The 13,262-nt window shown below is 45.3% G+C and overlaps 1 protein-coding gene across 2 annotated transcripts; it reads left to right on the plus strand.

The window, feature by feature from the left end:
* Positions 1–34: 34 nt before the first annotated feature.
* On the plus strand, positions 35–10,295 carry LOC133361403 (uncharacterized). Of its 2 annotated transcripts, none has more exons than XM_061580333.1 (8): positions 35–128; positions 4,355–4,651; positions 5,412–5,503; positions 5,601–5,710; positions 6,033–6,151; positions 6,611–6,743; positions 7,318–7,411; positions 9,479–10,295. In XM_061580333.1, exons 2-8 carry the CDS (start codon positions 4,387–4,389, stop codon positions 9,896–9,898), a joined length of 1,233 nt encoding a protein of 410 aa, XP_061436317.1. In that variant the 5' UTR covers positions 35–128; positions 4,355–4,386; the 3' UTR covers positions 9,899–10,295. The 2 variants fall into 2 exon arrangements, with proteins under 2 accessions (XP_061436317.1, XP_061436318.1); XM_061580334.1 differs by having other exon boundaries at positions 92–128; positions 4,355–4,414.
* Positions 10,296–13,262: the final 2,967 nt, after the last annotated feature.

Below are 13,262 nucleotides of genomic sequence, written 5' to 3' on the forward strand. Positions count from 1 at the left end.
CTTGCTGCTGCTGCTGTTGCTGCTACAGCTGCTACTACAGCTGCTGCTGCGTTGCCTGCCGACAGCAGCGACCTGTTGTGAGCATTGCGAGCCCCGCTGCCGTGAAGTTGCGGGGAAAGTATCTGAAGGTGAGTGGGTGGTCCTCCCCTACGTCCCTCCACCACCAGCACCACTCCTCTTTTAAATGAATAATTGCATCTGCGACGATTGGAGTGGTGAGGGTGAGTGGTGAGGGTGAGTGGTGAGGGTGAGTGGTGAGCGTGATTGGTGAGGGTGAGTGGTGAGGGTGAGTGGTGAGGGTGAGTGGTGAGCGTGATTGGTGAGGGTGAGTGGTGAGGGTTAGTGGTGAGGGTTAGTGGTGAGAGAGTGGTTAGTGGTGAGAGTGAGTGGTGAGGGGTGAGTGGTTAGGGTGAGTGGTGAGGGTGAGTGGTGAGGGTGAGTGGTGAGCGTGAGTGGTGAGGGTGAGTGGTGAGGGTGAGTGGTGAGAGAGTGGTGAGGGTGAGTGGTGAGGGTGAGTGGTGAGGGTGAGGGGTGAGGGTGAGTGGTGAGGGTGAGTGGTGAGCGTGATTGGTGAGGGTGAGTGGTGAGGGTTAGTGGTGAGGGTTAGTGGTGAGAGAGTGGTTAGTGGTGAGAGTGAGTGGTGAGGGGTGAGTGGTGAGGGTGAGTGGTGAGGGTGAGTGGTGAGGGTGAGTGGTGAGCGTGAGTGGTGAGGGTGAGTGGTGAGGGTTAGTGGTGAGAGAGTGGTGAGGGTGAGTGGTGGGTGGTGAGGGTGAGTGGTGAGAGAGTGGTGGGGGTGAGGGTGAGTGGTGAGGGTGAGTGGTGGGTGGTGAGGGTGAGTGGTGAGAGAGTGGTGAGGGGTGAGGGTGAGTGGTGAGGGTGGGTGGTGAGAGTGAGTGGTGAGGGTGAGTTGTGAGTGAGCTCCAAGATTAGTAAACAAAAAATCTCGACAAATAAAATAGAATAATAATGATGATGATGATCAACCCGTGCTTGTTAAAGTTCAACGCGTTCACTACGATATTTAATTATCTCTCGTTGAAATAATCCCGCCAAATTGAGTCGTTAATTAGGTCAGCTGTTAATTAGTAGCGGGCCAATTAAGACGTCGTTAATTAGGTCAGCTGTTAATTAGCCTGAGGGGTTGACCTGAGGCCAATTAATTAAGCAACGTGCTCATTCAATTACAAATTGCGTGTGTGACGTGAGTTGACTTCGGGCTTTATTTGAATTTTTTAAAAATGCAATTGTGTTTAATTTAAGGACAGTGCACATACATTATCAGAGTTGTGTTTTTTGTTTGTATTACGACCGCAGGTATTGTGGTCTATGCAAACATGACTCCTTGTAAAAAGGTGTCAGTTTTGTTGCCAGATAGAAGGGTAAAAAAACAATTATCAAGACAATCCTAGATTGAATAGGAATGTTAAAGACCTCTTAATATCTCGATTTAAAGCTTTCGTGACTGCATGGATTCATCTTCTTGGTTCTTTCGGTAAAGTCACGTAGAAGGGAAGTTATAAAATAATAAAAATAAAACATAATAAAATATTATTTTATTATGTTTTATTTTTATTATTATTTATTATGTTTTATTATTTTATTATGTTTTATTTTTATTATTTTATTACTTCCCTTCTACGTGACTTTACCGAAAGAACCAAGAAGATGAACCTCTTAATATCGTTGGAGATTGTCATTTATTTAGCTAAGAGTGAGTGGCAAGCTCGACTGGCCACGATGATTCATAGATGTTTGCCTTTTGCTCATTTAACTCTGGGTAACGTCATCTGTGATTGCTTTTTAAATCCTTTATATTAAGTTCGCTTGCTTGCTTGCTTGCTTACGACCGTGCAAATCTTTTGGTCGTTTTTTAACCCACTTCCCGTGATCCAATCGAGCTGACATTTTGCACACAGACTCGTTGTGCGTGACAATTTATTTTCGTGAAATTTTTTTCCCAAAATTTTCCACTTTTTAGGGAAAAAAAAATGTCATATTTAATTTAAAAAAGCAATGTGATAAAAATGAAACTCTTACTCATGAAAAACAGAAATGAATAATAAAATAAAACCGATGCCACGCATATAAAGGATTTATAGTGAAAAACTTTGTTTTTACGAGTTAATTTTTTAAACATAAAATTGGCACCCTCGTTATAATTGGTGTGACGTGAGCAGATTGGAGATACAGAAACTAAATACACGTGCGGTTTTATAAATTAATTAACAAGACAAGCATTCACTGGGTAGCCGAGGAAATCACGAGCGCTTGATTGATTAATTAATTGGATGTTTGTGGTTAATTAGGCTCGCCACACCGGAAGATAATTAACGTTGGAACGTCCATTTAATCCCAAAGCTAATTTTCCAGCTGGGCTGTGCGAACGGCCTGTGAACCTGCTCTCAAAGTTTCAGGTTCTTGTGCACTAATTTGTGTGGGAAAAAATTTAACATTAAATGTTATCACAGTATTTGGTTTCTCTTACGGGCTCGTTTATTTATCCGTTTACAACTCTGTCGGCCAACTGTTGGGCAAAGTCTTGGGGTCTCGCACAGTTTGCCCCAAGGGAGTGTTTTTAATATATATTGTTTTAGAATAACGTTATTCTGTAATCTTTATATTTTCCGAAAGTATCGTACAGGTTATCAAATCGCTGTTTCGCCCGAATAACTACCCTTGTAATCAACGACTTGTTTTGGAAAATTTAATCGGATCGCTAATGGCTCTGATGATGATGACACTTGCTGTGAGAGTTGTATTTTTAAATCCTTTATATTAAGTTCACTTGCTTGCTTGCGCGCTTAGGACCGTACAAATCTTTCGGTCGTTTTTTAACTCACTTCCAATCGAGCTGACATTTTGCACACAGACTCGTTGTGCGTGACAATTAATTTTCGTGAATTTTTTTTCCAAAATTTTGCACTGTTTAGGAATTTTTTTTTTCATATTTAATTTAAAATACCAATGTGATAAAAATGAAACTCTTACTCAAGAAAAACAGAAATGAATAATAAAATAAAACCGATGCCACGCATATAAAGGATTTATAGTGAAAAACTTTGTTTTTACGGGTTAATTTTTTTCAAATTTTCTTGCCGTGGATTTCACACCTGATGATGATTGCTTGTGTTGCAGTCGAAACGCCGTGAGAATTTTAATCGGATCGCTAATGCCTCTGATGATGACAGTTGCTGTGAGAGTTGTATTTACCTAGCTACAATGCCACTGGTCAGTCTAGTGAATGGGTGGCACAGATGCTAATGCAACAGCAATGCCATTTCGAGGGTGTGGAGTTTATCCTGTTGTGTACGAAACTTGAGAACCCTAGCTACATACAATGTCTGCTGCCAGTTTTATAGGGCTGAACATTGAAAATGTCTAAGTGTACAATTATTGCGATTACCATGTCTCTATAGTCGTGGTTGAAGAGACATTGTAATGTTTTAAAACTATTTTATCTTTTCCTGTAATTTCTTGAAATTCTCTTTTGGTTGGTTAAGTAAAGACATGCCTTACAATGGCTGCCCATAAAAAAATAGTTTTAATGCATTTGTTTTCTGGCCATTTGTTTTAGTGGCCAGGTACTGGGCCGATTCTGCTGCGAGACAAGAGTGTGTGCTTCGCCGGGGAGAGATGTAAAAATGTAGGTGAAAAAATGAAATAAAAATTAATAAAAATAAAATCATAAAAATCACGACGTTTCGGAAGCAACACAAGCTTCCGTCTTCAGGTGAAACTGTCACAGCCAAATATCTGTATCACCTGAAGACGGAAGCTTGTGTTGCTTCCGAAACGTTGTGATTTTTCTCTTCTTCTTGGTTCTTTCGGTAAAGTCATCACGTAGAAGGGAAGTAATAAAATAATAAAAATAAAACATAATAAAATAATTCTCACGACGTTTCGGCCACAACGCAAGCAGCCGTCCTCAGGTGAAAACCAGGTCTGTCGGGGAGACAGCGTCTGAATGAAACAGCACACGAGCTTGGAGCATATATATAAGCTGGGTTGGGAGGGGGGGGAAAAGGCGCTTCGACAAAATAATTTGCATATCAAGAGGAATTTAGCATATTTATGGGAAATGCAGGTATGTGATTAGTACTACTTGTGCCCGTGCATTATGCAGGATTAGCAGCATCCAAGGGAGGGGATATGGGAAATGCAGGAATGTGATTAGTACTACTTATGCCCGGGCATTATGCAGGATTAGCAGCATCAAAGGGAGGGGATATGGGAAATGCAGGTATGTGAATAGTACTAATTATGCCCGGGCATTATGCAGGATTTGTGATTTTTATTCTTTTATTTTAATTTCATTTTTTACCTACGTGACTTTACCGAGTATGAATCCTTGCAGTCGCGAAAGCTTCAAATCTCGAAGATATCAAAATGGACGAGCAGTGCATGCATCAGGACGGTGAGGAGCTGCAACAGCAGCAGCAGTCTCCAAACAATTGGAAGGCTCCTTCACACACCAGGCAGAATGCAGCTCAGTCTGTGCGACAGTATCCTCCTGCCTTGGCAGAGGCAGCAACCCAGACTTGTCAGTCTCCACAGGCTCAGCCAGTTAAGCACACCCCACAAGTGCCTAAGGTGTCTTCTGGCAGCAGTCAGCGAGCGAGTGGAGAGGCGGCTTCTGATCCAAGCTCCCAAGGTGATCACTTTGACTGCCCCTTGTTCACACACACGTGCTGTCTAGCTATTAAGACATATTTGAGGTGTTTGTAAATTATATAATTTCACTAATAGGGGTTTTCCCCTTTTTTATGGCAACAAAACTGACACCTTTTGCAAGGAATCATGCTTACATTAACCACAATACCTGCAGTCAAATGCAAACAATAAACACAACTCTGATAATGTATGCATTGTCTTTGAAACTGATTGGTCCACACCAGAGACAGCTTTCTTTAGAGTCTCGTCTCATATGGTTTTCGACCAGATGACGCCAAGTATTGTGGTTATTGTAAGCATGATTCCTTGCAAAAGGTGTCAGTTTTGTTGCCAGAAAAAAGGTGAAAACCCCTATGAGTATATTTTGGTACTGGCAAAGGAGGTCCCATGATGACGCCTTTTGGCGTCATCTGGTCGAACACCATATGAGACTAAGCTCTAAAGAAAGCTGTCTCTGGTGTGGACCAATCCGTTTCAAAGACAATGCATAAATTATCAGAGTTGTGTTTTTTGTTTGCATTTGACTGCAGGTATTGTGGTTAATGTAAGCATGATTCGTTACAAAAGGTGTCAGTTTTGTTGCCAGAAAAAAAAAAAGGGGAAAAACCCTATTGGTATATTTTGCTACTGGCAAAGGAGGTCCCATGATGACATCATTTCAATGTATTATTCTGAAAGAAATTGTCCCTGCGTGTACTCGCCTTACCTGTCCGCTTTTTGCCACTTAACCAAATCCTCAGGCTGCGTGAAAGTGGTGTACGACATGCTGATGACTGCAAGCAACTGCGGCAGCAATTGGCCATCCGACCAAGAAGACATATTTCGCCTCCTGGTAAGTTACCTGCTTTCGTTTAAATTCCTCGCAATAACATGTCACAATAAGCATTTGATGTTTTAAAGAATTTGCTCTGCGGTCTGTATGTATGTAGGTGCACGGGAGAGAACATTTTGAAATATTAAAGAAAATCAAGGAAAACCTGGAGCTGATCCGAACGCTGCCCACGGATGTCAATGTGTTGCGCAACCTGCAGCAACAACAGTACGTGAACACGAAATAGACAATCGCTGCTCGTACGAGAGAAGTTCCCGATTGCTGCTGTAATTAAATGGTAGCAACAGAAGGGAAGTAATAAAAAGATAAAAAGAAAAATAATAAAATAATTCTCACGACGTTTCGGCCACAACGCAAGCAGCCGTCCTCAGGTGAAAACCAGGTCTGTCGAGGCGACAGCGTCTGAATGAAACAGCACACGCGCTTGGAGCATGTATATACGCTGGGTTGGAAGGGGGGGGAAGGGCGCCTTGACAAAATAATTTGCACATCAAGAGGGTTAATTTTTTGGGTTTTTTCTCCCTCCCAGATACGTGACGGAATTGCGTGGAAGGCCGTTCAACCTCAGCCGACACGGCAGCGAGTGTTCACAGGAAGTCTTGGCCGGCAGCCAGGGACCCTCCAGTGCCGGCGAAGGTTCCTCATCAGGTGACGCAAGCTCTCCCTGCTCGGCACAGCACATTTCTCTGCACGGAACGTGGCGGCACGCGGTAGAATTGAAAGACGTGACACAATTTGCCACAAAGTGATACGCAGTCTTCTTGGTTCTTTCGGTAGTCGTCACGTAGAAGGGAAGTAATAAAATAATAAAAATTAAACATTAAATAATTCTCACGACGTTTCGGCCACAACGCAAGCAGCCGTCCTCAGGTGAAGAACAGGTCTGTCAGACGCTGTCTTTCCGACAGCTCTGTTCTCCACCTGAAGACGGCTGCTTGCGTTGTGGCCGAAACGTCGTTAGAATTATTTTATGATGTTTTATTATTTTATTACTTCCCTTCTACGTGATGACTTTACCGAAAGAACCAAGAGGATGAATTCAATATTACTCGTATATGTCTTGAGGTGTAAATGGTTTTATTGCGAATGCTCATCCACTGGTTGCAGGCGTTGCACAGGATGTTGTGACGGGTGAAGCGAGTGGATCCAATGGTCCCCCACGGCCACCGGACGGAGACAACCCACGGGCCCGGCTTGGAACCCTGCCGGACAGCGGCAAGCCTGGCAACGCTCTTTACAAGTAAGTGCCCTTTAGGTGCATCATCGTCGCCACCTTTAAACATCGTCGTCATTTTTCGATTTAAAGCTTTCGTGACTGCAGGGATTCATCTTCTTGGTTCTTTCGGTAAAGTCACCACGTAGAAGAGAAGTAATAGAATAATAAATATAAAACATAATAAATAATATAATAATATAATATACATGATAAAATAATTCTCACGACGTTTCAGCCACAACGCAAGCAGCCGTAACGTCGTGAGAATTATTTTATTATGTTTTATTTTTATTATTTTATTACTTCCCTTCTACGTGACTTTACCGAAAGAACCAAGAAGATGAATCCCTGCAGTCACGAAAGCTTTAAATCGAAACGCAAAGTTCGTAATGCAGTTTGGGCTGATTTTTGCACTTGGATTTCCAATAAAAAATGTCATTATTTTCCATAGGGATATACAGTACAAGCAATGTAAGTGTTGCTTCACATGTTATTTCTAATCGCAATGTTGACGGAGTAAAAATGTGCAAGTTAATGTAATACAGCCGTACAAAGTACTTGTTCGTGCTTGTGTGTTGTTGTTTTTTCGTGTCTCAAGCTTCCTGAAACAAATCGACTGCTTGGAGTTTTTGGAGAATTTCACTTCACGTGGATTGTCGAGTGTCCAACAGCTGATGGACGTTACTCTACAGGCAAGTTCCTACGGACGCTTCTATGCAAACTACGCGTGTTTTTTAACGTTTACAGGATTGGGATTTATTTTTAAGTTGTGCAAGTTTTTCTGCAACATAAAAAATGCACAAAGAAGCTTGGAGAAGATGGAAGGTTGGAATTAAACTTGTAAAGAGTTAATACGTGTGTGGGTGAGTGGTGAGTGGTGAGGGTGAGTGGTGAGCGTGAGTGGTGAGGGAGAGGGGTGAGTGGTGAGGGAGAGGGGTGAGTGTGAGTGGTGAGGGTGAGTGGTGAGGGTGAGTGGTGAGTAGTGAGGATTGTCGTGCCACAAGAGGGGGCTCTGGGACCCTAGGCAGAGAAGCCCTTGGCGCCAGGCGCTAGGATCCCAGGCACCCCAGACAGTTAAACCCCTTGGCGCCACCAACGGGGGGGGGGGGGGGGCTGTGTGCGCTCTGTGGGATATCTGGAGGCACACACAACCCCACCCCTCGTTGGGCACGAGGCATAAAAGGGCAGCTCCCTGGCCGATTGGGGCCAGTCGCAGGTCAAGACCCGCCAGCCAGCCAGCTTAGGACCCTGTACCCCCTCGTCCCGCTTGTCCTTGTAAGGGCCGGGGCGCTGTGAGGGCCAGTGGTGGGACTCTGGGACTCCCGGCTCTACGTCCTTGTGAGGGCGAGTTCCGAGGAAGCCAGAGTCCAGACCCGCACCTTGGCTGGGTCGGGTCAGGTAGCCTCCCCTAGGGTAGTTGTAGCCGGAGGACCCCAGAGCGTAGCCAGAGCAGTGTACCTAGGCTGTGTACCTAGGCTGTGTACCTAGGCTGTGTACCTAGGCTGTGTCGCTAGGCTGTGTATCTAGGCTGTGTACCTAGGCTGTGTCGCTAGGCTGTGTACCTAGGCTGTGTACCTAGGCTGTGTACCTAGGCTGTGTACCTAGGCTGTGTACCTAGGCTGTGTATCTAGGCTGTGTACCTAGGCTGTAACAGAGTATCAGGACTGTTGGAGTGTTGTATTGTAATAAAGAAGTTACCTCTACAAGTGTCTCCGGAACCCATTACACGTGGATACCGAAACATGCAAATAAGAAACATTGACAACTGCAAAAAAGTAGATGGGCTTGGGCAAGGGCACATCACTGGACTGCATTGTGGCTGGGAAACAAGACCGGTGTTGGAGTGGCATCCAAAGTAGAGCACACATCACCAAGAGGATGACCACCACAGAGATTCGAGTTGTGAGAAGATTAGTTCGTGTGTCGTTGATAGATGGATCGTGGTCACATAGCTCGAGTGAGGAGACTGAGGAGTCCTGATCCAGTAGTGGGTACAAAAAAAACACATTCCTCCTGCGGAGGGAGTGGGTAGGAACGTTGGGTTGCTCGGTCAATGGCCAACTGTGAGGGCGGGCACAAGCCGTCGTGAGTAGGTTAAACGTTGAGTTTTATAAGGGCACCACGGGGTGACCAGCCCCTCCCCACCCAGCCCCACCCCACCCTCCCCACCCAGCCCCTCCCCACCCTCCCCACCCAGCCCCTCCCCACCCTCCCCTCCCCACCCAGCCCCTCCCCACCCTCCCCTCCCCACCCAGCCCCACCCCTCCCATTTTTGGATGCACGACGGACAGACACAATCATCCCCTGTGGGCTGGTGGAACCAGGTGGTTCCTACCAGTACTACCGACTGATTTTGTACATTACTCTGAGGAATACACGTCGTCAGAAATTTGAAGAATGTTGTATCGTACACTATGGGAACCTCATTTGCCAGTAAAAATATCATAATTGTTTTTTTACCCTTCTATCTGGCAACAAAATTGACACCTTTTTACAAGGAGTCATGTTTGTATAGACCACAATACTTGTCTCGGGTGTGGACCAATCAACTTCAGGGACAGTGCACATTATCAGAGTTATGTCTTTTGTTTGTATTATGACTGCAAGGTATTGCGGTCTATGCAAACATGACTCCTTGTAAAAAGGTGTCAGTTTTGTTGCCAGATAGAAGGGTAAAAAAACAATTATCAATGTTGTATCGCTGAACACAAGTTGGTGTGTGTGTGTGTGCATATTTTTTGTATTTCGCTGGATTTTAGGACTTGGATGAACTGGGAGTCCCAGAAGCCAAAAAGCGACTGCTATTGAGTGGAATCGAAGAGCATGGCGTGTCCACCACGATCTCCAGCGAGACGACGCTGCAGCGCTCGTCCAGTGAAGAGACAGTCCACCTCAGCTCCGAAGACGACGACGATGACGGCATCGACACCAAGGACGGCATCCGTGCCAAAGTGTTCCCAGCGCTGCGGCCCTCTGGCAGGAATCTGTCCTCTGTCGGCAATCGGTATCGCAAAAGCAGCATTGCCAAATACAATTTGCGAGCGCACGCTCGCCAAGCCGTTGCCCTTCCTCGTGCTGGCAGCTGGGGAGGCAGTAGCAGCCTGGAGGTGCCCAGGAGCAAGATGCCAAAATTGTCTTCATGCTCTGACATCGAAGAAGAAGAAGAGGGGCTGGAGTGAGGAGAGGAGGGGGGTAGCGATAGATGGATGATGGTGGGAGGTTGTGTGGGCCGTGGGATGCACTTTGTATGAAAAGCCCTTGGGGTAAATAAGCTGGTGTCTTTTGATTTAAAGCTTTCGTGACTGCAGGGATTCATCTTCTTGGTTCTTTCAGTAAAGTCACGGTCGACAGACCTGTTCTCCACCTGAGGACGGCTGCTTGCGTTGTGGCCGAAACGTCGTGAGAATTATTTTATGATGTTTTATTTGTATTATTTTATTATTTCCCTTCTACGTGACTTTACCGAAAGAACGACGTTTCGGCCAGAACACAAGCAGCCGTCCTCAGGTGAAGAACAGGTCTGTCGAGAAGACAGAGTCTGTTTTTATTTATTATTATTTTATTTCCATTCTACGTGACTTTACCGAAAGAACCAAGAAGATGAATCCCTGCAGTCACGAAAGCTTTAAATCGAAATTCCTTTGAGCTTGCTTGCATAGTTTTTTTTTTTTACAGAATGCAGTCAATAGAATATAAAGCAGCATCTTGGCTTTACTACCCAAGGCAGGAACTTGTCTCTTCCAAGAAAGAAGTGACTGACTTGTCAGTTTTGTTCCTTCTTAATTTTGGAGCTTTCGTGACTGCAGGAATTATTCTTTGTTTTTTTCGGTAAAGTCACGTCTAAAGATAAAACGTGCCGTTTAAGTCATCTGGAGTTGAAATATGCAACACGTTTTGTTTCCATGCAGAGGAGATAGCCATGTTCAGAGCAATGTGCTTTTTTGTTGTGTTGCATTTGCTCGACTGTTCAAAGATCGTTTCAAATTTGCATCTATTGGAAGGATGAACACGAAGTGGGAAGGTTTTTGCAAAATCAGATGTTCTCGTACTCCAGAAGATTGTTGTACGGGGCCTGTCTGCTCTCACCTACTTGATAAAAACCCCAAAAATGCCTAAATAAAGTTGATTTGTGACATGTTCCATTCTGCAAAGTTTTATAGACTTTGCTGCTGGTAGCAGATGTAGAGAGAACAACACCTGTCTACACTTCGTGTTCATGGAACTGTCTTAAGCGTATATATGCAGTGGGTTTTTTAAAATCCTTTATATTAAGTTAACTTGCTTGCTTACGACCGTGCAAATCTTTCAGTCGTTTTTTAACCCACTTCCCGTCATCCAATCGAGCTGACATTTTGCACAGACTCGTTGTGCGTGACAATTAATGTTCGTGAAACATTTTTTCCAAAATTTTACACTGTTTAGGGAATTTTTTTAAAAATATTTAATTACCAATTGCTTAATGGTGGCAGGCAATCATCTGACCCATAGGTGGCAGCCATCTCAAGCCAGAGGACGAGAGGACTCTAGCCGCCACGCATATAAAGGATTTATAGTGAAAAACTTTGTTTTTACGGGTTAATTTTTTGTTACAGGTAGGAATAACAGTTCCCCACCGCCCACCAGGGATTATGTGTCTGTCGTGCATAGCCCCTCCCACCGTGTAGCACGCTTCCCGATTGGTTGAAGTACGTCACGTGACCGCGAGCTTTCTGCCCAACCAAGTTCCTAGCTGGCCGCTGTGAAGGAACGTGATTGTGCTATGGATTCAGAAACCCGAGTTTGAGGGTGACGTCCGAACTGCTGATTGTTTGGGCGCTGACCACTGGTGAAGTACCCGTCTGGTCACCGCCTGCATCTTGGAGTGGATTGAACAAGGGCTGTTGATATTATTGAGCTTTGATTAAAAGCAAAAACCTTTAAAGTACAATTTCAGGAATTGTTTTTCTGGATAAACCACTCGGAAAAAATATATCCAATGTTTGAGTTTGCATACGGAGCCCAAAACCACCTGTACGTTTTGCAATGTGCTTTATATTTTGTAGCACTCACTGCCTTTCATGTAAACTGGTACCAGGTGCATACAGCGCATGGGAACGTTCAATTCGAATGCGCAATTCCCTGGAATAGCCACAGTATTGATTTGTTTAAACAAGTTTTGACAATAAAAACAACTCTCTTTGAACTGTTAACACAATCTTTTCTGACGGTGTTTTTTAATATACATGTCTCGTTAAACCACCCCGTCACCGCCCGCCAATTAGCAAAGTTTGTCACGTAAACAAAGCGTGCCAATTCGTTATAAGCTCAGCACACCTGTGCTGCACCCGAAACGTCATTTCATTTCGCTGTTTTCATTTCTAATTTGTTTCACCCACGTGACTTTCACATCTATAATTACAAGCGCACAACCTTCATCCGTGATGGACGTTGCACTGTCCATCCTTTACATGCACGGGGCGCTTCAAACCTCCAGGTCAGAGGTCGCAACCGGGTACCCGATACCCGTACCCTACCCTATACATGGCTACCCGTACCCAGTCGGGTACGGGTAGCCGTTTGCGACCCTGGTGCGGCCGGGTACGGGTAGCAGTGAGTCACTGGTGAGTAGCCGTTTGTCACTCATTTCGGGTAGGGTACGGGTAGGGAACGGGTACCCGTACCCAGCTGGGTACGTGTACCCATTTGCGACCCTGGTGCAGCCGGGTACGGGTAGGCCGTGAGTCACTTGTGAGTCGCCGTTTGTCACTCATTTCCCAACGTCTTGTCTCTTCTCACAATTCAAGTTCCTAGAATCAACCCACCCGCGCCTGCAACATGGCTTCATCCCAGAGGTCGCAACCGGGTACCCGATACCCCTACCCAATACCCGGCCGGGTACGGGTAGCCGGGTATCGGGTAGGGTACGGGTACCCGTTTTCGACCCTGGTGCGGTCGGGTACGGGAAGGACGTGAGTCACTGGTGAGTCACCGTTTGTCACTAATTTCCCAACGTCTTGTCTCTTCTCACAATTCAAGTTCCTAGAATCAACCCACCCGCGCCTGCAACATGGCTTCATCCCAGAGGTCGCAACCGGGTACCCGATATCCGTACCCTACCCGATACCCGGCTACCCATACCCGGCCGTTTTCAACCCTGGTGCGGCCGGGTACGGGTAAGGAATCAAACCCCGTGTGTGACCTCTGCTCCACGCGCCGCCTGCATGGACAACGGAGGCGCAGGGACAGACACTCGACCGTGAAATCGATCCGCAATCTTGTCGCACGGCCAGCAGCTCCGTGTCGCCTTCTCTCGATCCCGCGATCCCAAGCAGGTGACAGTCCGCGGCGAAATGACGAGAGGAATTCACACGGAATGTCCTTTTCAACGAAGTCTTCCAGATGTAAAACGATGTAAGCTTTTAATTAAGAAATACAATTCAAAACACAACACAATTCGAAGACGTTTCATTTTAAAACTTCAAAACGGAGCATCGGGTGCTTGCGTGAATGCAAAATTATAATTCGTGTTGTCGAGAATGTATCTCCTCTACGTGTAACTTTTAA

This window comes from Lethenteron reissneri, unplaced genomic scaffold, assembly GCF_015708825.2.
Source record: "Lethenteron reissneri isolate LAM-NWPU_2019-01 unplaced genomic scaffold, ASM1570882v1 scaffold_101, whole genome shotgun sequence".
NCBI lineage: Eukaryota > Metazoa > Chordata > Hyperoartia > Petromyzontiformes > Petromyzontidae > Lethenteron > Lethenteron reissneri.